The sequence below is a fragment of the Quercus suber genome, unplaced genomic scaffold, assembly GCF_002906115.3.
Source record: "Quercus suber isolate HL8 unplaced genomic scaffold, Cork oak 2.0 scaffold_14, whole genome shotgun sequence".
Taxonomy (NCBI): Eukaryota; Viridiplantae; Streptophyta; class Magnoliopsida; order Fagales; family Fagaceae; genus Quercus; species Quercus suber.
In genome coordinates this window covers 1376383-1401616 of record NW_027069479.1, presented here as the reverse complement: position 1 = coordinate 1401616, position 25234 = coordinate 1376383, and the positions used below count along the sequence as shown (strand labels likewise).

The following is a 25234-nucleotide window of genomic DNA, read 5'->3' as shown; positions in this document are numbered from 1 at the left end:
CTATACTTTTTGAATACTTATTGAAAATGTGACTTCAAATCAATATTTCAAGTTGAGTTCTTAACTGCCAACATACTCACTAGTGATGCTGCTCGATGATACCTTGGCTCAATAATACCACGCTTGTAGAGACTTCCTAATCCCTTAAAAGAAGATTAGTTTTGAATCTGGATTTTGGTGTCCTTATTTAAGTTGTTGAGAATCATTGTTGTCCCGTGTGGTCTTGATATCGTGGGTTCAACCCATTATTTTGCCTTAAAATGAAATTGTGGTTAGGATTAGACTCCACGCTTAAATCATGGATTCAATTCACGATTTCATATGTTGACAATTTTGCTTTGTTATTGCTGGTCACCTCAGCATCAATGAAATCACCATTTTTAAAAGTATTATATTTTGACAAGTCGCTTTAAAAATGCTATATTTTCAGAAAATTGTTCATACAAATTGCAACTATTTTGCCAACTGCGGAGGAGGTGTGTGGTTTTGATTTAGGTATATCCCTTCTGTTGAGATTCGTCATTGGAAGTTTTCTAAGAACAATAATTTAACACTTAAAAAAAATATTTTCCAATTCCGATCCAAATACTTTATAATATAAAGGAGTGACTATAATTTAGGATAAAAAAGAAAAAAGAAAAGCGTGTGACCAGGAGAATAAAGGGCACAAAACATCTAGAATTGATATGAAAAAAAGATTAAGAAAGTCGCACAGATTTTGTAGCTCACTCATGCACTTGGGAGTAACAAAGTAATTTCAAGAAAAACAAAAACCTGTGGTTAGGAGAATAATAGGCATGAAACATCTAGAATTGATGACAAATAGACGAAAATGGTTCCATAGATTTTTAGTTCACCTATACACTTAGGTCTAACAAAGTAATTTTAACTTTATAAATAGTTGTCGTTTAAGTCATTCTTAAGTCGTTTTGTCAAACACAAGCAGCTCAACTCTCCTTTTTTTATATAGAGTATAGAAATTTCATCACGCTTGAATAGAATAAACAAAAGAATTCTCTAGGAAAAAAAGAGAGAGAGATTCTATTGATACCTAAAACAATACACACACCATCCTTCATGCATACCATAGAATAGCTATATTTAGAAAAACTACATAGACAACTAATAAGGGGGGAAATTTGCAGACTAGTAGTGTGAAGGGGTTGTATATAGTAAGTTAACTAAGGTTTCAAAGGATTATGGAAAATAGCATCTCGAGTTTTTAAAACTCGAGATTGATGACGAAGATCGACGCTTTCAAACTCGAGTTCTACTGCTGCCGTGTGCGAATTTAGCCACATAGATCTCAAGTCTATAAGACTCGAGTTCTAAAAACCAAAACCAAGTCTTACAAACTCGATTTTTGTCGGACTTGAAGAACAACAAAACCTGAAGAACGCAGCACCGAAAAAGACGATTTGGTTGGAGAAGAAGGGAGAAGAACAGAGCGATTTGGTGCTGGTGGACGATCTGATCTTCAGCGATTGGGTGGACGAAGAGACGAAGAACAGAGCAAGAACACTGGAGCTCCGATTGGACGCGATCTGGTGCTGGTCTTCTTCTTTTTTTCTTCTTCTCCGTGTTTTCTTCTCCTGTTTTTTCTTTTAATTCGTGGATTTGTTCGTCTGGAACTCGAGTCTTAAAAACTCGAGTTTCACGTGGAATTTTCGTCCACCTCAGTAAGTCAGATGTTTGGAAATCGAGTTTTTAAAACTCGATTTGCTATGGAACTCGAGTTTTAAAAATTCGAGATGCTAGTTTCACACATTCTTCCAAAACCGGGCAACTAAGGAAATTGTTAGAATATTAATGCTATTTGAAAAGGGTGTACCTAATAAGGAGACAACTTCCTAAAATGGCTCACCTGAAAGTTGAAAAGCATGAATAGAAAGGTCAAGAAAAGCAATACATCTTGATGAGCTTTGGTTTGGAATGAATGGAATTGTTCGACAAAGCTGTTCCAGGAAGAAACTTTCACTTAGTTTTCAAACATTATAACATCCTAAACCTTTCACTTCACACAAATGGAAACATACACCGCAAAACAAGAGGCGGCTAGACAAAGCACTGAGAGTTCTCGACCTTTTCACACCCAAACCCAGTACTGTCACCTCAACTCGACAAACCCACCTTCGTCTTGTTCAAAACATATTACCAACCGATGATTTTGCTGCTACAAATGCAAATTTCGGAATCACAGATGTGTTTGATGAAATGCTTGAATCGTATTCTAGGAAGAGTGTTGTTGACGCGAGTGTTTTGTCACATGCTGTGAGTTCGTGCGGGTCTATGCGTAATCTGCGTGGCGGTATTCAGTATCATTGCTCTGCAATAAGAACTGGGTTTGTGGAGAATGTTTACGTGGGGAGCTCTTTGATCAGTCTGTATGGCAAATGTGCGGAGTTAGAAAATGCTTATAGGATGTTTGAAGAAATGCCTGTGAGAAATGTGGTGTCGTGGATGGCTATTATTGCTGCATTTGCACAAGAGTGGCAGGTTGATGTGTGTTTGGACCTTTTCCATCAGATGAGGAATTCGACGTGGAGACCGAATGAATTTACTTTCACTAGTCTTCTGAGTGCTTGTACTGGTACTGGAGCTCTTGGGCATGGGAGAAGTGCTCATTGCCAAACAACTCAAATGGGTTTCGATTCATACATCCACATTGCTAATGCTCTCGTCTCAATGTATTGCAAATGTGGGGCTGTTGAAGATGCGCTTTACATTTTTGAAAAGATTGATGGTAAAGATATTGTATCGTGGAACTCAATGATTGCGGGGTATGCCCAGCATGGGCTTGCACTGCAGGCAATTGATCTTTATGAGGAAATGAAGAAGCAAAGCATTGAACCTGATGCCATTACTTTCCTTGGCGTCCTCTCTTCATGTCGTCATGCAGGTCTTGTTAAAGAAGGATGGTTCTACTTCAATTCAATGGATGAACTGGGTGTGCAGCTGGATCTAGATCACTATTCGTGCATCGTTGATCTTCTTGGCCGGGCTGGGCTATTGGATGAAGCTAAAGATTTTATTGAAAAAATGCCTATCTATTCTAATGCTGTTATATGGGGCTCCCTGCTATCTTCTTCTAGGCTTCACAGGAGTGTTTGGATTGGCATCCGGGCTGCAGAGAACAGGCTGTTGCTGGAACCAAGTTGGTCTGCTACCCTTGTGCAATTGGCAAATTTGTATGCCAGCATGGGGTACTGGGATCGGGCAGCTGGAGTGCGGAAATTGATGAAAGATAGAGGGGTAAAAACAAAACCAGGGCATAGTTGGGTTGAAATAAAAGATAGCGTGTGCCAATTTATGGCAGAAGACAGATCAAACCCCAGAATGGCTGAAATTGTTTTTGTGTTGGACATTTTGGTAGACCATATGAAAACTTTAGGTTATGAGGCTGAAATGCATGAGGAAGTTGACAATACTTTATTTTCGATAGGATAAGTTAAAAAATGGCACCATGATGTGGCTGTCTACATCAGTCAAAGTCCAGCTTCATAGGTATTTAGTACCTGCCTTTAAGCAGTGTGATGTTGCATTCATTGAATGGACTTTCAACAAGAGTGCAAATGACACGAAACACTGGAGTTCAGACCTGTCTGGTGCACTGCATTGAGATGGAACCACTTACACTATGAATTTATGTTCCAGAGATGTGTTCTAATTTGTTTATTTCCTCCAGAGATAGAGTTTTGACAGTCTTCAATCTTATAGGAACCATTTTGGAGAAAGTTGGTCATCATACTAGCAAGGGTCTGGAAGCAAGATTACCGAGGTGCCTGCCTTCTACTGCCTGATGAGTGATGATATAATGCCTAGAGACAGAGTACATTGCTGCCGTAGAATCAGTGGAGTACTAGACAAAAGAGAGGTCCCTTGGTTTTGTTAATAGTTGCAGCAAGGAAAGCCCAAGATCTGGGGGCACAACTGAATCTTAGGGCATTCTAATGGTGATTGCATGGGAATAGAATTTAGTATAAGAAGTTGAATTGGAATGAGAACTGCTATTCATCTATGTGATGATAACAATGGGATAGAATCCCAAAATAGTATTCCACTCTACATAATAAGATGGTGGAATGAAATCATATTTAAGTCAAATTTTCCAAAATAGCTTTATTTATATATAGAGTGAAGGGAAGCTTAAGATCTTTATTATGTATAAATTGAAATTTCTTAAATTAATATTACTTCCTTTTTTCAAAATTATTTTCTCTATGAAAGTTAAAAGGGAAAAAGATTGATAGTGTCTTTTTATGAACATTAAAGTCAAAATTCAATCTTATAAAACAAGTTTGGATTTATATATTTATTTATGCAAATTACATTATCCAACTTTCTTCAACTACTCAAAACTCAAAAGTCGCCAATTGACCAAAGCCCTTTCACCTATTCCTCCTTATCATCAAGAGATTCATGAAAACGTGATCCTGTGGTTGATTGGGGAATGAGATTTATTGGCACCTGACTTGCACATAAATTCCCACCTCTGGACATTTTGCTTGAAAAATGAAAAGAAGTCAAAGTACGAAAGAACTAAAGATAATATGGTGGGAGCAATGAAAGAAGTTGCGAACATGCTTGGTTTTCAATTAAATGATGAAAAGTCGCCAATTGACCAAAGCCCTTTCACCTATTCCTCCTTATCATCAAGAGATTCATGAAAACGTGATCCTGTGGTTGATTGGGGAATGAGATTTATTGGCACCTGACTTGCACATAAATTCCCACCTCTGGACATTTTGCTTGAAAAATGAAAAGAAGTCAAAGTACGAAAGAACTAAAGATAATATGGTGGGAGCAATGAAAGAAGTTGCGAACATGCTTGGTTTTCAATTAAATGATGCATTAAGCAATCTTAACAAAGCAGTTAACGGAGCAGTAGCATTTGAATGTAGGTTAAGAATCAATGGGAGCTGCTGAAACTTGAAGGCATTTGGCCTACCACTAAGTAGCATCACTAGGAAACAAAATTGATTGCTTGTTAACATGAATTGATATATTTTTTTTTCAACATGCCATATAAGAGGAATATTACACAAAGGGACTTATTAAGAGACACTTTTTAGGTCAATAGCCTTATGACTTAATCGACATCATCTAATGTTTCTAATGGATATATTCAAGGTTCAAATCTCTCCTCTCTAACCTCAAATTATTTTGGAAGGGTATGAGAAATAAGACTTTTGAGTAGTTGATAAAAGTTAGATAATCTAATTTTATTTTTTATTTTTTTTTATACATGATAGAAATTCTACTTTAATTTAATCTAATAAGTGAATATATGTATAAAATTTCTTCTTGAAATCTTGAACTCCAGTCATTATTCCCCACGTTCTATAAACACTTATACTTGTGGAGTGATCATCGCGTCAAGAGTGCGTGGTATTAATCTAAATCTTATAGATGATGGTTACTTCATACTTATACTTGTGGAGTGATCATCGTGCCAAGGTGTGTAGTAGTAACCCAAATCTTATAGATGACTGTGATGCTTTCTTCTTCTTTTTTGAAAATGACTGTGATGCTTTCTAGCCTTCTATACATTTGGAAATTTTAAACTTACATCAATTATATGGGTTGTAAGATTAACTTTTATATACACACACACACACACACATTAATTCCAAACTTATTTCATATGACATCATGCTATTCAAATAGTCGAATTAAGACTTTATCATTTATAGAAGTTGTTATCATCTTTTTTTCTTTTTAAGAATATATGAAGTTATTAATTTTAACAAAAGACAAGTAGATTAATATAAAATTGTTTCAATTTATACATAAACAGGTGTTAAGCTAAACCCATAAAAATTGTAAATATAATTTTACTAATAAAGGTATTTTAGGAAATTTGACTTCACATGATTTTATTCCACCATCTTGGTTTTTTTTTTTTTTTTTTTTTGAGAAGCATTTCCACCATCTTATCAATTAAATTGCACAAGGCATGACATGGACAGCTTATTATTAGGATTGTGCAAAATTTTCTGAATTCTTAGAAAGAGATTCTAATGGGATCATTCAAAATCCCAGTTGCATCCACCTGATTAAACGATGGGAATCAGTTAGGCTCAACATCAAAATTCTGTCACCTCCATTATCACCAATCATATAGAAAAATTCATTCCCAGTATCTACAGGAGCAATTAGATCAAACATTAACTTAAAAGCTCGATTATGAAGCATCCACCATTGACGATTATCCAATCATTGAAAACTGTAACGTCTAAATGGCCTCTACCAAGTAATATTCAATCATTGCAGATTATCAAAATGGAATTTGAAAAAAAAATACATACATATTGATTTCAGATGCTTCGCTTCAATGAGTTCAAAAGTCCGTTTCAACTGACAAACAAAGAGAGCATGTAGGAAGAAGGAACAATTTTGCTTATCTCCTTAATAGCTTTTCAAGAATCATTTCTTATCCTCAAATATTAGTTTAGGACAAAAATGAAATGCACTCACTTGATAAAACTAACAAAATTGTGAACAAGAAAACAAAAAAGGTTGCCTACACTTACCAATTTGCATTTAGCGATTGACTTCTTTAAGTTGTACAAAAACAACAGTCTTTCATTTCTCTAATCAACGAAAACATAAATAAGACCGTAAGAGATAACATGCTTCAAGAACATTTAAATTGATTTCAAAATGCCCAAGAAAAATGCCTCTCATAAAATAGGAAATTTCCTATCTATGTTAAGGCACAAAATCAAAGCAAGTGCAATTAGAATAACAATTCCTACCCTTGCTTTAAATCACCAACCAATACCACCAGATATAGGAGACAAAAGGGACCAAACTATTACTGGAGGACGCGCACAGAGATTTGATTATTAAGACAGATGCCTCTGTTTTTTTTGATGAATGCATTCATTGCTTCATTCTTTGAAGGAAAGTTTACTGTTGCCATTCTAATGGCATCAGGGAATGCACCTCTGCAATGGTACAGAAAAGGATTCAGTTTGAGAAAATTATCAGAAGAAATGTATACAATATTTAACATTTTTAAAAACTAATTGACATAAACCTCATAAACATCTCAATTGAGGATGCTTCATATACACAACCGGTCAGGAAGCGTTCCACGTCTTCTGGAAGAGCATTTCGAGGGAGCCCTTGCAGTAAAACCTGACAGAAATAGGCAAGGGTAAATTCATCATTAGATGTACAGTAAGAAAAAAAAAATTCATGTAAATACTAGAAAAAGTCACAATGCTTCAGCCAGCAGTCTCCAAGTTCAAAAAGATCTACCATAAAATGCAGATAACATATGTACTGCAAAGAGTTTTGGATATTGTTGCAACAATTAAGGCCACAAATTTGTGGCATATTTTTATCACAAAAAACCCAATATGCAAAGTCAAAACATCTTTGCAGAGAATGCCTCAATCTCAGACATAAGCAGCTATACCAACTAACAATGTCAACACGGCAGCAGGGATAATCATGAAATTGTGCAGATAAGATAAAATAAATAAAATAGTCCATAAGCTCTTCAGCATGGATATATATGCCATATGTATGAACAATTTATGAAATAATTTTTGAAATAGTTAAGAGAATCTGCATAACTAATAAAACAGTTCTTCAAGAGAGTAGTAGTTTGGACATGGTAATCCAAGATTCATGTTCATGGGGACTTTGTTAATAATTGGAATATACTCAATTAGAGACAGAAAGAGGCGTAGCATGGTGATAACATAATTGTGCTCTCAAGTTACAAAGGGATTAGGTGCGTACAACTTCATCACAAAACCCAGTCAAACTATTCATCTAAAACATGGCTCAGTATCAGAACCCACACTTTAGATATCATGAATCAATGTACCATTTCTTGATCCACTCTCAAAATGTCAATCAACATTCTACAAATTAGGAGAACAATTAGCCCCTATGTGGACGAAGTAGCATCCTAGGTTCTAACAACCTAAATTTCTTAAGTTCGACAACAAGTGAATTCTGTTGCATAAAACAAGATAGAGCTTTGGAACAACTGCTACATCAACTAAAGATTAAAAAAAAAAACACACACACATATAATCAAGAATTTTGACTTACAGTTTTTCCATTATAGGGCATAAGAAGGTCCCACTGCGAACGATCACCCTGACATCCAAGAAAACAAACATAATCATCCCTAGACATATTTGCATAATAACACAACCTAATCAATTATATCTTAGCAAATGTGTTTATAGTGACATTACCCTCTCCAATCTGTACAATCGACCCTTCCTTCCAATCATCCTGAAAGCTTGATCAAAGGCATTACGAAAAGGAAATTGCACCATCCTGATAGTAGCGATAGATCCCATTTGAAAAAGAAAAAAGAAAAACTTCCAGGTATCAAAGCAATACTATGTAAAATCCACTAAGTGCAAACAAAGAAAAAAAAGGTCAAAGAATAGAAGCAGCAAACGCACAATGTGTTGCTTGCAAACAGAAAGCATAAATCAGAATTCTCTATCAGCTTCTAGAGAGATATAATACAAACACATTTCTTATTTAAATCAATAAAATGTAACAGAAAACAGACAATATGCATGATTGAATACTGAATTACATGCATAAAATTCTAAAAAGCAAAGTGAAATCAAGGGAAGATTACACTCCAATTGGCATAAAGCTCCAGTTGTAGTTAACTTTCACATCATCCATGGTCAAATTGCACCCTTTAAGCATGTTGATAATGTCTGTCTTCAGTGTATGCCTTGTAATTCCAAATATCTTCCCATAGACCGGACCTGATATCATTCAAGAGAGAGTACAAAATATATGCCCATTTCAGTGATATGTTTTGTGCATTTAAAGGTTATTTTTTAAAATTATCAGTACTTTAAATTATACTCATTTCCTACATTTTCTCAGCAACCATACAGAGCCAAAAATATATGCCTTGTAATTCCAAGTAACCTCCCATAGACCAGACCCGATATCATTCAAGAGAGAGAGAGTACAAACTATATGCCTATTACAATGATATATTTTGTGTACTTAAAAGGCTTTTTTATTATTATTTTAAATTATGCTCATTTCATACATTTTCTCAGCAACCAAACAGAGCCAAAAATATTTATAACTTAAAACCCAAAACCCATTTGCCCATTTCAGTGAAACGCTACGTGTATCATTTTTATAATTATTATTATTTTCTTTATAACCTTCCCAACAGTTTCTCAGCAACCAAACAGAATCAAAAGGACAACGTAACCTAAAACCTCTCTCCTAAACCCTACTGTTCGATAACCCCAAAAAAACCCAGACTGGATAACTAATAAAACCTTAGCCCAAGCCTTTGATTATCACTGAAAATTACGAAAATGACGAAATCAAAGCAGGAAATGTCCCGAACCTGTGTCTGTGGCGTTTTGAAGAAATGGATCGATCGGTGAATTCTGAGGCGGCTGCTCTGCCTCGGTCGAGAACCTTCTCGGCGATTCGCGAAGAAGCCACGAGGCAGGAATGCCCTGGCTTGCCTTAGCCGAAAAGTTGGATCTCAATGCGGTTCCGAGATAACCCAGCTTCGACATTTTTCTCGGCTAAGCGTTTGGGACTCACTGTGACTAAAATAACTCACTATACTCTACTAATCTACTGTAAGAGCTAGCTTCCTCTAATGTTTATCCATATATCGATATAGGCTCCTTAACTTTTGGAAAATTGTACTTTGCCACAATATTTGCACAATAATTTCAATAATAGACTCATATTAAAACTAGCAACTGCTTGCCACTTAAAATTTTTTGTGAAAACCTTGTGAACTTAACGTTACTCGTTTTTATTTTGAGTCTTCTGACTAAATTATAAATTATTTTCTCTAACTTAATTCAAAATTCAATTCAATTATGTAATTTTTTATATATTTATTTCAGTTTTATAACTTTCATTCTTCTTGAATGTAATTTCTTTCGTGAGTTTTGTCAAGGGCAGTTGTATATTATTTTCAAGGGTTCAAATGAACCCCTAACTTGAAAAGAAAAAAAAAACTATATATATAAATTATTAGTTTAATTTACACTTAAAAGTATTTTTGACTCTCTAATCATATATCAACCTAATTCAAAACCAAAAAATAACACAAATCACAGATCACTCTTACTTTCTCTCTCTAATCTAATCTCTAATCTCATTCTTATGAATCTAATCTCATCTTTCCTCTGAGTATCTATGTATCTTTGACTCTACGAGTAAAAAGTGAATGTTTATGAGTTGTGGTGCCTCTCTCTTTATTATAAATTTATATTATATGTGTATTTGTTTGAATGTGTGTGTATATAGTATAAATATAACATAATTTTATATAATTTAATTTAAGAAATACAAAAGGTTTATTACATGTGCATGTATTGTTATCGTGTTATAAAGTTAATGTATTATTTATGTTAAAGCATTTGATTTAAAAAAAAATTATGAGAAGCATTTGATTAGTTAAGTATGAATGAATATTAGTGTGTAGGTCAATAATTAATAAAGTACCAATGGGTTAAGTATTGTCATTTAGTTTAAAATATTTTTATAAAAACAAGAACAAAGACAACTGCATAAATTAAAAATATTATACAAAATTAATAAAATAAAATGGTCACATTTACTCACATTAACAATAGATAATGAAAACGTATAACGAACTATTATATAAATATTTCAAAATATAAAAACTCGTAGAAGGGAATTGTAAAATTTCATATATTTAGATTTTTTTTCTAATTTTTTATTTGGTTGATAACTTGATATATTTAAGTTCTCTTTTTATTAATTTCTAATTAATTGAAGTTTCTTAATGCCCCTGAAAAAAAAAATTCTGGAGCTGAATAAATAAAAAATAGTGTATAATTTATAATTTAGGTTTTTTTAATTTTTATTGGTGCGTACAGTCAAACAGTACAACTCCGCTTGATTAAGTTTTCGGCCCGCATAAGGCCCAGCTAGGTTGTTTAGCCCATATCTACAAAATAAAAAACCTGGCCGGGTTTAACTGATCCCTTTCAATCTCTCTCCCGGTTAGGTAGTTTTTCATTGGCCCAAACCAGATCCATCTCGGTTAGGCGGTTTCATGTTTCAACATTTTTTTTCTACCTTTAAAAAAAAAAAAAATTATTTAGTAGTTCTACAGGTAATACAAAAATTTTGCTACATTGATCTTATTAACCAACATGTCACCAATTAGAAAGAAGTAAATACTTAGTTATGAGGTGATTGAAATTCACTAATCATATTCATTATCATATTAGTTTGTAAGTTTTATGTAATAAAACTTATAATACCTTTAGCATTTTTCCTTTCTTTCTTTTTTGGGGTTATAAGGGTTGTTGGGTTAGATCATTCTTTTCTATTATCTATTTTTCTACTTCTTCTTTTTTTGTTACTTTCTATTTATGCTTCTCCATCACCCAAAATATATACCCACACATAATTTTGGTGCTTCATGGAAAAAATTATCTTATAGGGCCACTATATCTAGCTGCTTCTTTAAATACATTCTCTCACATGTTGTGAGTAGTTGCATGAAGTGCTTTCTCATACACTTTTTTTTTTCTTCTTAATAAAAAGAGAGTTCGTAGGTGTGATCACTGTTTCTAACTAATTTAAACTTTACTCATAGAGCTTCCTACTACTAGAACTTAAAATCTCAAACTCGCAAATTGATGGGCCATGAGTGCTCCTAACTCACTTAAACTCTACTCATAAATGTCGTGAGACCACCCATGCAATAGTGGAGCTTCCTACTACTAGAACTCACAATCTCAAACTCGCAAAGTAATGGGCCATGAGTGTGTCCTATCAATAAACCACCCCGTGAGTGGTGGACACTCCCTCACTCATCAAACAACTTAATTAGGAGGGATTTCAGCTAGCTAAAGCCTTCCTTTGTTAGTCTATTCCTTTTATATAGTTTTTTTTAAGTAACACACGTATATGCAACGGATTGTGATTGTTGCATGCATGCGTATTGGCTTTTCTTTTCACCTTTCCTAAAATGGTACTGGATCATAAAATTTGACGCACATTGTTTCTTGATTTAAGTTTTAAACTAGCTAATGAAGCTTGTAATTTGTAAAAAGAAAAAAGAAAAAGAGAAGTGGTTTTTAGTCCAACAAAATCATCTACCTTAGGAACTGGAAACAACACCTTCGATTTAGTTAGCATTTCTTTATATTAAGGTTTCAAATTATCTATAAATTTTATACTTAAAAATTATGGGTATTTTTTTTGTATTCCATTTAAGCAATTAAAACTTAAATTAGAAATCTACTACTGCTCTCTCCCTCTCTAGCTATTTCACTCGGTTTCAAATATAATCCAAATGCAACCTTGAGCAGTTGAGCTTTCGGTTTTGGGCCCATGTTCCTGGATACAGTGAGTCACAAATCACAACCCACAAGCACAACACAAATCTGGAGTAGGACCATGAATATATAATCATAAGCTTTACTGGGGCATTATTTTGCAATCTTGAGGAATAGTAGACTGGTAGTTGTCCTATTATCGATTGATAAGTTTTCTTCTTTATCATTTTTTGATGAATAGTTGTTTTCTTTATCATTCTGCACTTGTGCACATGCAAGAGGCCTCAAGTGGAAATATATCGATTTTTATATCTATGCAGACAATAATGTATCGTAGACAGAGCTTTCCTCGTCATGTAATTGTAAATGCAACAGTCATATCATGTACCCTTACGTCCTTTACTCATGAGATGAAAGAACCAGCCCAATGATCTGAAAAAACAGGAGAACTGAATTGTTTGATGCCAAAAAAAACTAGAACTAATTTTGGCTTAGTCCTCGTAAACTTTAGCTTTTGATACATGTTGGACTTTGTGAAGCTTAGTTATGTTTGATCCGGTTGACAACCAGACCCGACCTGAATAATGTTGTGTGGTTTTTAATGGAAGATTTTCTGAGGCTTAGTCCAGGGAGCACGCAATTTTTTGGCCTGTTTTGTAGCGCATTGTGAATCCTGTACGTAGGATATAGAAACCGTTTTTTGGTTATTAAGGTTTTGGTCTTCTTGTTGTTTTTTGAGAGAGAAAAACACTGTAGCCGCAATTTGTATTTTTTCTTAATAATAGTGAAATCCTTGCAACTCTGTGGACGTAAGCAAATTGTTGAACCACGTAAATACTATCTTGTGCGTGTGATTGTTTTCTTTTGGTGTGTGTTTTCTGTATTTTTTTTTTGTTTCTCATAGGTTGGGAATTTCGGTTGAATTCCCTACAATACAGAGCTTTCCTCGTCATTTAATTGTAAATGCAACAGTTATATCATGTGCCCTTACGTCACACCTCTTACGTCACACCTTTTTCTCTTGTTACAAGCTCTAGCTCTGACCTCTTGCAATTATGGAGCACAAGTTCACATCTTAAGCATTCATATCATTACATACTTATCTATTTGAGAATAACTTATTTAGTTTTTTGTTGAAAACATTTTGTTGAAAGTGTGCTAGAAGTATATTTGTATTTTTAAAAAGTGAGGAAAAAAAAAAAGAGTTGAACTTATAAGCTCCAGCCAAATAAACATCTTGTGATCAAAACAGAATACCTAACATATTTCTGCACCATATACCTCAATTATGGTAATCCCTACAAAATAACACTACCAACTTTTGTTCTTCTTTCGTGATTCCAAAATCTCTTCCAAAGGCGGTCGGCTTGGACAAAAACATATTATAAGTTTCCATCACATATTTATAACTAATAATTATATTGAGCAGCAGAAGTATATTAGTCATTAATATGGTTAGTTTTGAAAGCAAGCCTCATGAGCTTCCTGTAGAAATTTTGTGGGCTAGAAGTTTGATTATGAAAATGCTTATAAAGAGAAGTTTAAAAAAAAAAAAAAAAAAAAAAAACCAGGCCGCACGTCAACCCAAGCAGCGCGCGACCCAAGCCGGGCGCCAGCCCAGGCCGCGCGCGAGCCCAAGCAGCGTGCAACCCAGGCCACGTGCCAGCTCCGGCCGCGCCTGGCTGGTGAGGTGAGCTCTTCTCTCCGTCTGAGCTCTTTCTCTCCCTCTGATCTGGATTGAGATTGATGTGTTTGGGATTTTTGAAATTTGTTTTTAGATATTTCGGTACATGGACTTAGAACTTTTTAAAATTATTTTTTTTGTGTTAGAAATCGAGTCTTAGAAACTCGATTTTCATGTGATCGCCACGTGGAAAAATATGCCACGTCGGATATGATTAGGCCATGAAAATCGAGTCTTTGAGACTCGATTTATAGGCCAAAATCGATTCTTTTAAACTCGAGATGCTAGTAAAAAATATAGTTTGAAAACGTTGACAACTAATTATATAGTTAGAATTTTATGTTTAGTTACCCATTTCGTCCGAGCCTAAGTGTCTTCATATTTAATTGACAGCTACTCCAAACTATGTGTCCATACTGAATTCTCTTGGTTAATCCAAAATGCAAATAATATTTATTATTTTGATCAAATTGATAATTTTATTAGAAAAATGCTATATCAACAATATTTTTACAATTTTTTCAAAATTAATTATAAGTAGTTGGTTTTTTTTTTTTTTTAATAAGATATAAGTAGTTGGTTGTTATTAAATGTTATGGGCAGATAAAAAATAATTTAAGTTGTAAATTCAAATTAGAACTAATAACAACTTACCACTTATGATTTGTAGGGTTAGGATTTGTGACCCAATTCCAAAACAATAAATTTGTAGAGTGTGGATGATAGAGCTAGGTTGACTGTGGAGCTCACAACGGTTGATCACAACATCCAAGTATAAACCAGCATAAAAATTCACGTAAAGATCAAATAAGTTCAAGTCCGAAGAGACTTATGATAAATTGAATACAGGTTACAATTCTTAGGGTTACAGTAAGACCTCCCTTTTTGTTTCCTCCTCCCTCTTCTATTAGAAGCCCTTCTTCTTTATATAGTATCTTGCCCCATCATCCACTTGTTCTTCATCCAACTCCCTACTTGAGTGCATGTCATGTCATGTATCTCCCTCAACTTTTTGTGAGTGGCGGTAGCTGAAGTTAACTGTTCAGAGGTCTTCTCCACATAAATGCGATCAGAAAGTTGCTGTAGTACATTTAATACGGTGGTAGCAGCTTTTCCTTTTAGATATTTCTCCACTCCTCTTATCTCCAGGGGTGTCCAAAACTTATCTAGACTGCTGAAGTCACTAGTAAACTCATTCGAACCCCCCAGATATTTATATAACCCAGAATCTTTACATTCGAGGATAATGATCTCTTCGGAACACTGATGCTCTCTTCGGAAGGAGTTTTTTCGTCCTCATATATCATTTTTTCGTGTGAAGTACCCCTCGATAATTTTAGTCTCTTCGATCATACAATAACCTTCACATTGGGCTCTAGGCCCACTACGTATGGCTAGGCTTTTCCCCCCACATGATTTATTGTGAAAGTGTTGTAAAAATATTGTGGACGTAACACTTTTCATTTTATTAAGATAAGTAGTAATTTATAATAATGTCAAAGTAAATAATTCAATGTTCAAACTATGTTCCACTTTATTTTCAGTTTAAAATTTTAAGAAATTATATGTGTTGGATCTCACTCATTGATGGGAAGTTTATGTCCACACAAAATAAGAGTTTTTTTTTTTTTTTTGAGTTTGTGTAATGAAGTTTTAAAATAATAATTAAATTCATGCTCATTTATAAAGAGAGTTGAGAGGAACAAAAGGTGGAAGCAAACTAAGTAGTACTGACTAATTGCCATGAACAAATCCAAAATATCAAATAACAAATCCAAAATTCAAGGAAAATATGAACACTTCACGAATGGGAGGTCATATTACAAACAGAAACTAAATGCCATGAACATCTAGAACTCTCTAAACTCAACTTTTCTAAATAATCCAGATCAAGTGTTGGAAGTTCATACTGGATAGTGGCTTCGAATGATTAGAACAACCAAATGGCTCTAACTTAGAAATTCCAAAGTGAGGTTTCTTCCTCCTTTTTCTTGTCCAACAAAAGAAAATTACCACTTCCTTGTGCATATTATAAGCGTGTCAACTGAATAGAATTTTTTATGACTAAAATTAATTGAAGAATATAATTGAAGTTAAAATTTACACGTGTTGCTGTACAAATGATATTGCAGCGAGATTGAAAAAGGGTTACAAAATTATATTCTTTCTTGAGGTAAAGGGGCTAATTATTTAAAGAGAACTGCCACACCTCTTTCTCTTGTTACAAGTTCTGGCTACGAGCTCAGATCAAGCTCATTTTTGAACATCACATATGAAATCAAATGAAGAACAAGCCTGGGAAGCTTTGACCTCTTGCAATTATGAAGCACAAGTTCACATCTTAAGCATTTATAATTTATATCACTACATACTTATTCATTTGGGAACAACTTATTTAGTTTTTTATTGAACATCACATATGGAATCAAATGAAGAACAAGCTTGGGAAGCTCTGACCTCTTGCAATTATGGAGCACAAGTTCACATCTTAAGCATTTATATCATTACATACTTATCCATTTGGGAATAGCTTATTGAGATTTTTATTGAAAACATTTTGCTAAAAGTGTACTAAAAGTATATTTCTACTTTGTAAAAATGAGAAAAAAACACTACCAAATTCCAGCACCATATACCGCAATTATGGTAATCCCTACAAAATAACACTACCAAATTTTGTTCTTTTTTCATGATTCCAAAATCTCTTCTAAAGGAAGTCGGCTTGGACAAAAACAAATTATAAGTTTCCATCACATATTTATAACTAATAATTATATAGAGCAGTAGAAGTATATTAGTCATTAATGCGGTTAGTTTTGAAAGCAAGTCTCATGAGCTTCCTGTTAAAAAATTTTGTGGGCTAGAAGTTTGATTATGAAAATGTGCATAAAGAGCAGTTAAAAAAAAAAAGCAAAGATAATTGTTCATGGTGCAACTAAATCCAAATGATAAGGTTTTCTGTTAATAGAAAATTTAAAGTTTTATAAATAAAAAAATTTATTGTCACAACAATTAAAATTTCATACCCATAAATCCAGAAAATCGTAGCAACTCGGAAAATTCATACCCATAAACATGCAACCCACCAAGCAAAGAGAAACCCACATTGTCAAACCCATCCCCACCGCTATGAAGTGACAACACAAAATTAGCCATCCTACCACCTATCAACCCCAACCAGAAAATCAATTAGCCCCCGTCGCAAAATCCAACTATCAATGGATCTCAACCAAGCCTCCAAAACCCATCAAAAGAAAACCATCTTTGACCCGACTTGAAACAAACTTGCACTAATCCTTACTCGACAACCAGCTTGCCACCACCAAAAAATCCAAGTGAGCCCAAGCTCTCCTAGACCTAGGTATTGCGACATTTTATAAAGTGCCAGTATATAGCAATGTTTTTAGAGTGCTAGTATATAGCGTGTATGTGGAAAAAAATTATATTCTCGAATCTCAATACTTTTACAACAAGTCTTAAGTGGCAGGTGGTTATCAGTTATTTTTGATGAAAAAAGAGTAATTTCAGTAATAAATTTAAATTAAAACCAATAACAACTTATCATTTATGATTTGTTAGAAAAATGCTCTACATGTCACACTTATTTACTCTAGGCAAATTTACACATTTTTCGGCTAAATGGATTAAAGAAAGTGACGGGAGATACTATAACCCGGACACATGTCTAATTAGGAGAATGCCACCTAAGCAGTTGGTACCTTAGAGGTGAAAGACCAAGAAAGTACAGGACACCAAAGTAAAACAAAAATTCTTCAGCATTTTCATTTTCAATCTCTCTCTCTCTCTCTCTCTCTCTCTCTCTCTCTGAGCTTTGAAGCTTCAGCGTAACCAAAATGGCGTTCTTGCTTAAACTTTTTTGTGTGTGGTGTTGGTACTAAGCTGCTTAAACTTTGCAGCTCTTGGCAGAGGACCCGGCTCTGAAGCGATTCAAATCCCATAAGAAGAGTGTGAATGCAGTTAAAAGAATGGGAGATGTTCTCACTCTTGTTGTCGTCGCAGGTAAGCGATTCAAAATTTTAAGTATTTTTGAAGAGTATATGTTAGACATGAAGAGTAATGCAAAATGGACATATTGGAACAAAAGTAATTTGTTCAAGTTATCTAAAAAGCTTTCATGTTTTAAGAACTTTCCTCAAATCGTTAAATGAATTACAAGGGTTTTTGAAATTATCCATAACCATTTTATGTTTTGACAAATCATTATATGTTATGTGCAAGTTATTTATAATTGGTACTCTGAATTATAGCTTGTGATTTATTTCCACTGTATATGTCATTTGTTCTTTTTTAAGTTTTTTAAAAAAATTATTTTAAATGTTGCTTGCTCACTCCCAAGTGCAGGAGATCGTAGCAATATAATTCTCGGAGTACCGAGGTCGAACCACAAAGAGCAGGGTAAATTCAAAGACAATATAATTAAACAGTAATTTGGGTGAAGAAGAAAAATACTTTTGCTTGGTGATTGTTAACAAGAATAATAATAAAAACTGATTTAAATCAATAATGTAAATACTAGGGCATCGGGGTGTTTCCCTATATCGATATGAAATTTTTTGTGATCTAAGAAAATATATATTTCATAATTGATTGTTCTTATACAATTAAAAACTTATGATTCGGTTGAACTGAGACAATTCAAGAACGCATGATAACCTCGATTAATAATGCGGTTAGAAAAGTTTTCAGAAAAACCCATTCACTTTAAAACATGATTTCTATTTGAAACTATTAGAAATTCCTCTAAACACTAAGAAAAACATGATTGAACTTATTGAAAGCATGGAAGAACTAATACATCAAAAGAAATATAATTGAACAATCAAATATGTCATTGATAAAATCCTAGAAAGAATCACATTGAATATTCATACCGTAGAGAAGAAACATAACCCCTAGCCCTAGCAAAGAGTTTAGGCTGCCATTAGAGAAAGAAAAATACAAGGTTTTCTTTGCCAAAATTCGTTCTCACCGCCTCCCTTCTAAAACCCTAATGTCTAAGTGTCCAAAGAAAATAAAACTTTTCACTATTTAAATTTCCGTCCAAGTTTACAGCAGTAACTTGTGAGTTAATTTCGGCCTTCAAAAATTGAGAATTTCGAAAAACTCAAAACTGGAAAGTTGTAGATATTTAAGTCACAGTTCTAACCCATCTAGTCTTGTGTCAATTGGATTTTTTAGGAGAGAGATATGCCCAAAATACTGATCAGTGCTCAAATCAGATTTTTCCTTTTCAAATTCTGCCTCTTTGATTTCTTTCTTTATTTGAAGCTTCCAATCATGTTAGATGATCCAAGCACTCCAGCTGCACCTCCTTAAACATTTAGGCATGGTCCTTTAGCTCCACTTTAATTCTAGTTTGGCCTCCATTCTCTCACAAATTTCTGTAAACTCATCTTTCTCACATGATTTCCTGAAAATAGAAAATTACACACAATGAATAGCATCTTATTCAAGAAATTATGTAAAGATAAATAATAGGGACTAATACAAATCATGGCTTAATTATACAAATTAAGCATAGTAATAAGGAGATAACGCCCACATAAATATATAACAAGTACACATTTTAAGGCGTTATCAAATGTTCAAATGCCAATGGCCTGCTCCTAACATAATAGGGTAGAGGGTGAAGTGATCTAGATCAACCGTATGCATGTGCAACTCACCAATAAAAATAAAAATAAAAAGTTCAAATTATCTTAGTCCTAGGAAGCACGGACACTTTATTTGGGATGCCGTAAACATAATGGTGTCCCATATGCTGCATCATATTATAATTTTTTTAAAATTGCTTGTGTCTGTGCATCCTAGTCTTAGTCTATTTTAGTTGCCCTATTTTAGTTGCCCAAAATTTTTTAATTTATCAAACACTAGAAGCATAAAGTGGTAGTAGTGGAAGGTAACATTTTCTCCTAATAACTCCAAACATTTGAAGGACGTAGGAAGTGTACCAGCTGGTTCTACAACTTTTTTCACAACTGTTGATATGGCCTATTGTGACTGGTGGATAATAAAAGTGTTACCAGTGGTATACCCAATTGAAAGTGATTTTGCTTTAATCACAGCCGGCCATTTGTACTTTACAAAAATCATTACTCTTATTTGTTTGACTTTAAACCTTTTGCTAATGAGTTGATGGTTTCAAGGTTGTTACTTGTTTGCATTTTTGCCACGATGTGTGTGCATGTGATGTTTAGAACCTTTGGATTTGACAAACTTTTTTGGCATGCTTCCTGAAGAAGGGATTAAACTGCTAATAAAGCCATAAGAATCAACTTTTGTAAACTTGATTTATTTTCTTGGGTGGGGAAGCTTGAGAGTTTTTAGGATTATATTTATCTTATTGAACAGTAGAGTTAGAGCAAGCAGCTCGAATTTAAATTCAAGACCATAGGAAATGTTCTATTTCTTTCATGTCAAATTTTCAGCAGAAAAGTTTATGTTATGGTCTGAGTGACCTTAACTCAAGAAAAAAAAAAGGGCCTGAATGACCTTACAAATTATTGTGTGAAGTGGCCAATCTTAAGTGAGAAGGCCCTGTTGACTTGCATCATTTTAAAGAAAAAAAAATGGTAAAAGAAACTTTTAGCATCTTTTGCATTGGGGAAATTGCTTCTTTCACAATTTCATTTGGTGACTTGACTGATAGAGCTTCTTCTAGGGCCCTCTATTTTGGAAGGTGTAATCCCCTGAAGGATGAGTGATAGGCAGCACTATGTTGGGAAGCTGTCCAAGTCGGGTTTTGCTAAAACTTGAGATTTTTTTGCTGTGGTTTTCTTAAATATTTGCTCTTCTCTTGTGCAGTTCCTAGCGTCCACACACTTGCATGTGCATGCACACAACACCATCCCTGCCTTTTATTGTGCTGAATGGTTATAGAACCTGTTGTGTGTCAGTTAATGCAGAAAATCTTGACCTATTATGTCTGTGAATTCAGTCATGACAAATCAACAGCCAACCTTCATCATTGGAAAAAATTGATTTTACTTGGCTACTCTAAGTCTTTTTTCCTGTTAGCATCAAGCATGGCCATGTTATCTGGCTAGGCTTAGGCTGTCTTCTCTCACTAGTTGTAATTGTCTTTCTTATGGCATTGCCCTTTATAGCTTCTTCAATTTGAACTACATCATTCTCTACCTATGGAATAGGTTGACAGGAGTTACTTACACGATGCTCAATATAAAGGGACTGCCTTTTTATTGTTATTTTGAATCAATTTTGTTTGTTTGAGATAAACTATCAATATGGTTGTTTATATTGGGAATGATAAGAGGATATCTGCATATACTAATTGTTATAAGTAATTGTATTCTTATTACCTGTTTCTAAAGCTTTCATTCTTATTTGTGATGTATATATGTTTCAGGTTGCTGCTATGAAATATATGTTAGAGCAGTAATGCGAGAAGAAGCTCGTAAAAAAGCAGGGGCTGCAGGTGGAAGTGCATAATGAAAGCGTGTTAACTCCACGACTTCCTTTCCAAGAAAAAAGTAAAAAAAGAAAAGAGAAGAATAAGGGGGAATAAAAAGGAAAGGGGAGTGGGGGTGTGAGTTGGGGAGGGAATGTAAGATTGTTTGGCCATGATGTTAGACCTTTCGTCATTTGCCTTGGTTTTTTTTTTTTTTTTGGGTCTGGGTTAAATAAGCGGTGTTTCATCATTTATTTTGCTGAAAACTGTAAACAATTAAAAAATATTTTTTGGTTACTGTTCATTAATGAAAATACTGTGCATTTGTCTTGATACACTGTTTATGTCTCATGAACAGTGCACCAGGCCAAAAACGCAAGCGCCAAATCCAAACAAACACCCGAACCCAACCTTCTGCTCTTTTGGTCACTTTTGAATTTTATTTTTATTAAATCTGTTATTAATGCAGCTGAGGGCTTTAAGAGAGTCAACTTCCTTGTTTGGAAAAAGCCTAAGTACCTTGTTTGGAAGAGACTCAAGTAGGGATGGCCAAATCCAATGGGTAACGAGTACCCAACTCGACCCAATCCAAAACTTCCAGATGTTACCCGATATGTCATTGGGTAATTAAGGAGAATTGGGCCGGGCCGGTTTTGGATAAAAATCCTAAATTTTTGGGTTGGGTACCCCGAATATGATCTTATTTAAAATAATAATAAAAAATAGTTTGCATCGTGCAGTTGGAACACTGGCAACACTATTATATCCCCCAACTATCTATTCTTCTACATGCTCTCCCACGCTTTCAACAACACCATCAATCCATCACAACAAAGAGAAATTAAATGTAACCCCAAAAAAAAAAAAAAAAGTCGAAATTATAACCATGGTTTTGACGGAAATTGGGATCCAGGTATCCATGGGTAAATGTATTGGGTCAGGTATACCCGACCCAAACTTGGTCTGTGGCTATTTTCTTCTTAAGCTGCAATAAGCTTACTAACATAATAACATGCGCTTGTTCGCAAGCGTGAAATTAAAGTCACGGTGGATCTATGCTAAAGAAGTCCAAATGGAATTTAATCATTATTTAGACTAGGACATCCTGCCATAAAGAGTATCGTAATGAGAGGTTAATCTTCAAAAGTTTAGTCTAATTTGAACTTTGAAAGATTATTAGTAGTTAGAATTGCTCAAGCTTATCATATGTTACATCGACGAGTCTCTTTCTTTGGGTTTTGGTTTCTAATTGTTTGGTTATAACATCCTAATCTCTTCAAATTACATTTTCATGTAAATATTTTGCTTCTGCTAGCTGCTACCTGATTGTCTCATTACAAAGTGTTGGAAACTATGTTTCTTTTGTCCTCAATAAAGATGAAAGAAAAGAAAAAGGAGAATCACAAATGTTATCGAGGGTGACTAAAAATTGTTTCTTTTTGGCATGGTACCAGATTATACAAAGAGGAGCCCACTGCACACCAACATAGATGATGGCTTGTGAGATTAATACTACGTGATGTCACAGTTCCACATCCTTATTCTGCACTTAGGCTTCCTTGAGAGTTTAGATATTTGAACAATTAGCAATTATCTACAAAAAATTAAAGTTAAAGGTTTACAATCTTGAACTTGTACTAATTGATTCCAGTCACGGAATAGCCACAATTCTATTGGTGGAGTTTTCTTTTCCCATTTTTCTTATAACTTCCACAGGTTGGACCACTGAAACACAAATTAGTACATATTCACATAGATGACATGCACACATGATGGAAATTAGACTTGATAATCCTCTCAACAACAACAAAAAAAAAAAAAAAAAGAAAAAAAAAAAAAGGGGGGGGGGGGGAGTGGTGTTTGATGGCAACCAGTTTACCAAAAGATACTTCTTGAGAGAGAGCAAAAAAGAATAGATGAGCTTATTCCATTTTTTAGTTAGATATTGACCACAAGAAAGAAAAAAGTAGGAGGCGATAATTGATTTTTAAGTTGCTATATATATAAGTATGATATTGTGACCATCATTATGGGATCTTTCTACACTAGGGGGCCTAAAACATTTCCCTTAGTGGTCTATATGGTGGACCTAACCTTGAAAGAGTTTACTAGAATGAAAATATTAAGATGGATGAGTAAAAGTACAATGTTAAGATTCGAAATGAAGAAATACGCTTAACTATAGGAGTATCTTATTGATGAAAAGATGGGTAAGAGTTGCTTGAGACAATTTGATCACGTGTAGAGGAGATTGATTAATCCACCAATGAGGAACATTAGTTGGTTCAAGTTGAGTGAACGGAGAAAGGGAAAGGAACATCTACAATAACTTTAAAAAAGGACATCAATTAAGGAGATGACCAACTCTGATTATAGTTTGTTGAGGATCCCCAACAATTCCAAATTGTTGTTGTTGTGGTACAATAAGTCTTTTATCAATTATAATGAGTGAATTTCTAGAGTTCTTGATAAGACAAATTGTCAGAGATTATTTCTTGTAGTAAGGGTGAATAAAATAACATTGTTAGTGGCTTGTTCATCTCTTTGTAATGAATTAAACTCATTGTGGTAGGCTATAGAGCTGAAGGGATTTCCTTTTATTATTATTATTGTTATTATTATTATTAAGTTGAGTGGATTTTGCGGGATTATAAAGTTTTTTTTTTATTTAAACCAGATTTTGATATTCTTATGTTTGGAAGAAAAAGTAATATTAAAGCTGAAGAATTTCTTGTTTGTGTATCTGCCAGTGATGAAGCCCGTGGTGTCTTTGAAGCATTTCATAGGCTTCTTGCCTTCCTTCACTCGTATCTGGCTGGCTTAATTGGCGTCCACTTTCAAGTTTTGGGCGTCTCTCCACTTGAAACACATTTTACTTTAGTCTTGCTTTTCATCATGGCTACAGTCATCATGGAGATAAAACTGCAACCTCAAGACGCTGACATTCCCATATTCAGGTACATTTGTCTGGTTTCTGGAATTATTGCCATTGAGCTACTTGTTGCCATAATCATTTCTCCCTTTTGGCTATTCATGGTTAATTTTTGTCCAATCCTGCTCGTGGGGGTACTGAGTCATTCATACCGACATATTTCTGAGTGTCTTTACAACACAGTTCATAAGATTTATGAATTAGGTTGTAAGACATGACTGGCTCCTACAGAAATTCCAATATGCAGCTTCTCAAGCATTTTCTTTAAGGGAACAGGAAGATAATTGTATACAGAGGGAAGAGATTGTTTAAGTGACCTGTTATTGTTAATTAGACCTGAAGTAGGTAAAAATTTTCAATAATGCAATTTTTTGTTTGTGGAAGTTTGAACTTTTTTACATTTAATTCAGCATTTTTTTTTTAAAAAACTTTGCTAAACATCTTACATCCAACTGCTTAGATGATATAATTTGCAATGCAATTTGCAAATTTTCAGCAATTAGATTTATAACGTTAAAAGGTTTAATGGAAAGTGAGACGTCTATTTTATTTTATTTTTGTGACAACACCAAAAATTTATTAGTAGGGGAAACAAAACCAGACAGAAGGATATTAGGACACCATGTTTGCCCCAACTACGGCAGCCATATGACAATACTACAAAGTGACAAAACAATTGCCAAAGCTTAGACTGAAAAACATGCATATACAATCATTGTGCCACTTTAGCCAAATTGATTGTCTCTCAAAATCTGGGAATGGACTCTTCTAACTCATGTTTGCACACCTTGTAGTTCCTTGATAAGATCAATGCTTGCGATTACTTTCCTTGGTAGTAGAGTCAGCTGGTGTAAGAGTTAAACTGGTTGCAGTATCCTTTTGTGTGA

The 25234-nt window shown here is 34.3% G+C and overlaps 3 protein-coding genes across 3 annotated transcripts; 2 read left to right on the top strand and 1 right to left on the bottom strand.

The window, feature by feature from the left end:
- Window positions 1–1849: 1849 nt before the first annotated feature.
- On the top strand, window positions 1850–4154 carry LOC111993169 (pentatricopeptide repeat-containing protein At2g37320-like). The gene has a single exon (XM_065780736.1). The coding sequence runs from the start codon at window positions 2215–2217 to the stop codon at window positions 3445–3447; it is 1233 nt and encodes a 410-aa protein (XP_065636808.1). The 5' UTR covers window positions 1850–2214; the 3' UTR covers window positions 3448–4154.
- Window positions 4155–6519: 2365 nt separating this feature from the next.
- On the bottom strand, window positions 6520–9629 carry LOC112005303 (uncharacterized). The gene is made up of 6 exons (XM_024037545.2): window positions 9368–9629; window positions 8624–8759; window positions 8223–8307; window positions 8074–8121; window positions 7043–7143; window positions 6520–6950 (listed from the first exon to the last, which is right to left on the bottom strand). The coding sequence occupies exons 1-6, from the start codon at window positions 9543–9545 to the stop codon at window positions 6818–6820; spliced, it is 681 nt and encodes a 226-aa protein (XP_023893313.2). The 5' UTR covers window positions 9546–9629; the 3' UTR covers window positions 6520–6817.
- Window positions 9630–17894: 8265 nt separating this feature from the next.
- On the top strand, window positions 17895–21458 carry LOC112007214 (succinate dehydrogenase subunit 7B, mitochondrial; the record flags this gene model as incomplete). Its single annotated transcript, XM_024039527.2, has 2 exons — window positions 17895–18006; window positions 21374–21458. Coding segments are annotated over 2 exons (195 nt in total), but the record flags the coding sequence as incomplete, so codon positions are not given.
- Window positions 21459–25234: the final 3776 nt, after the last annotated feature.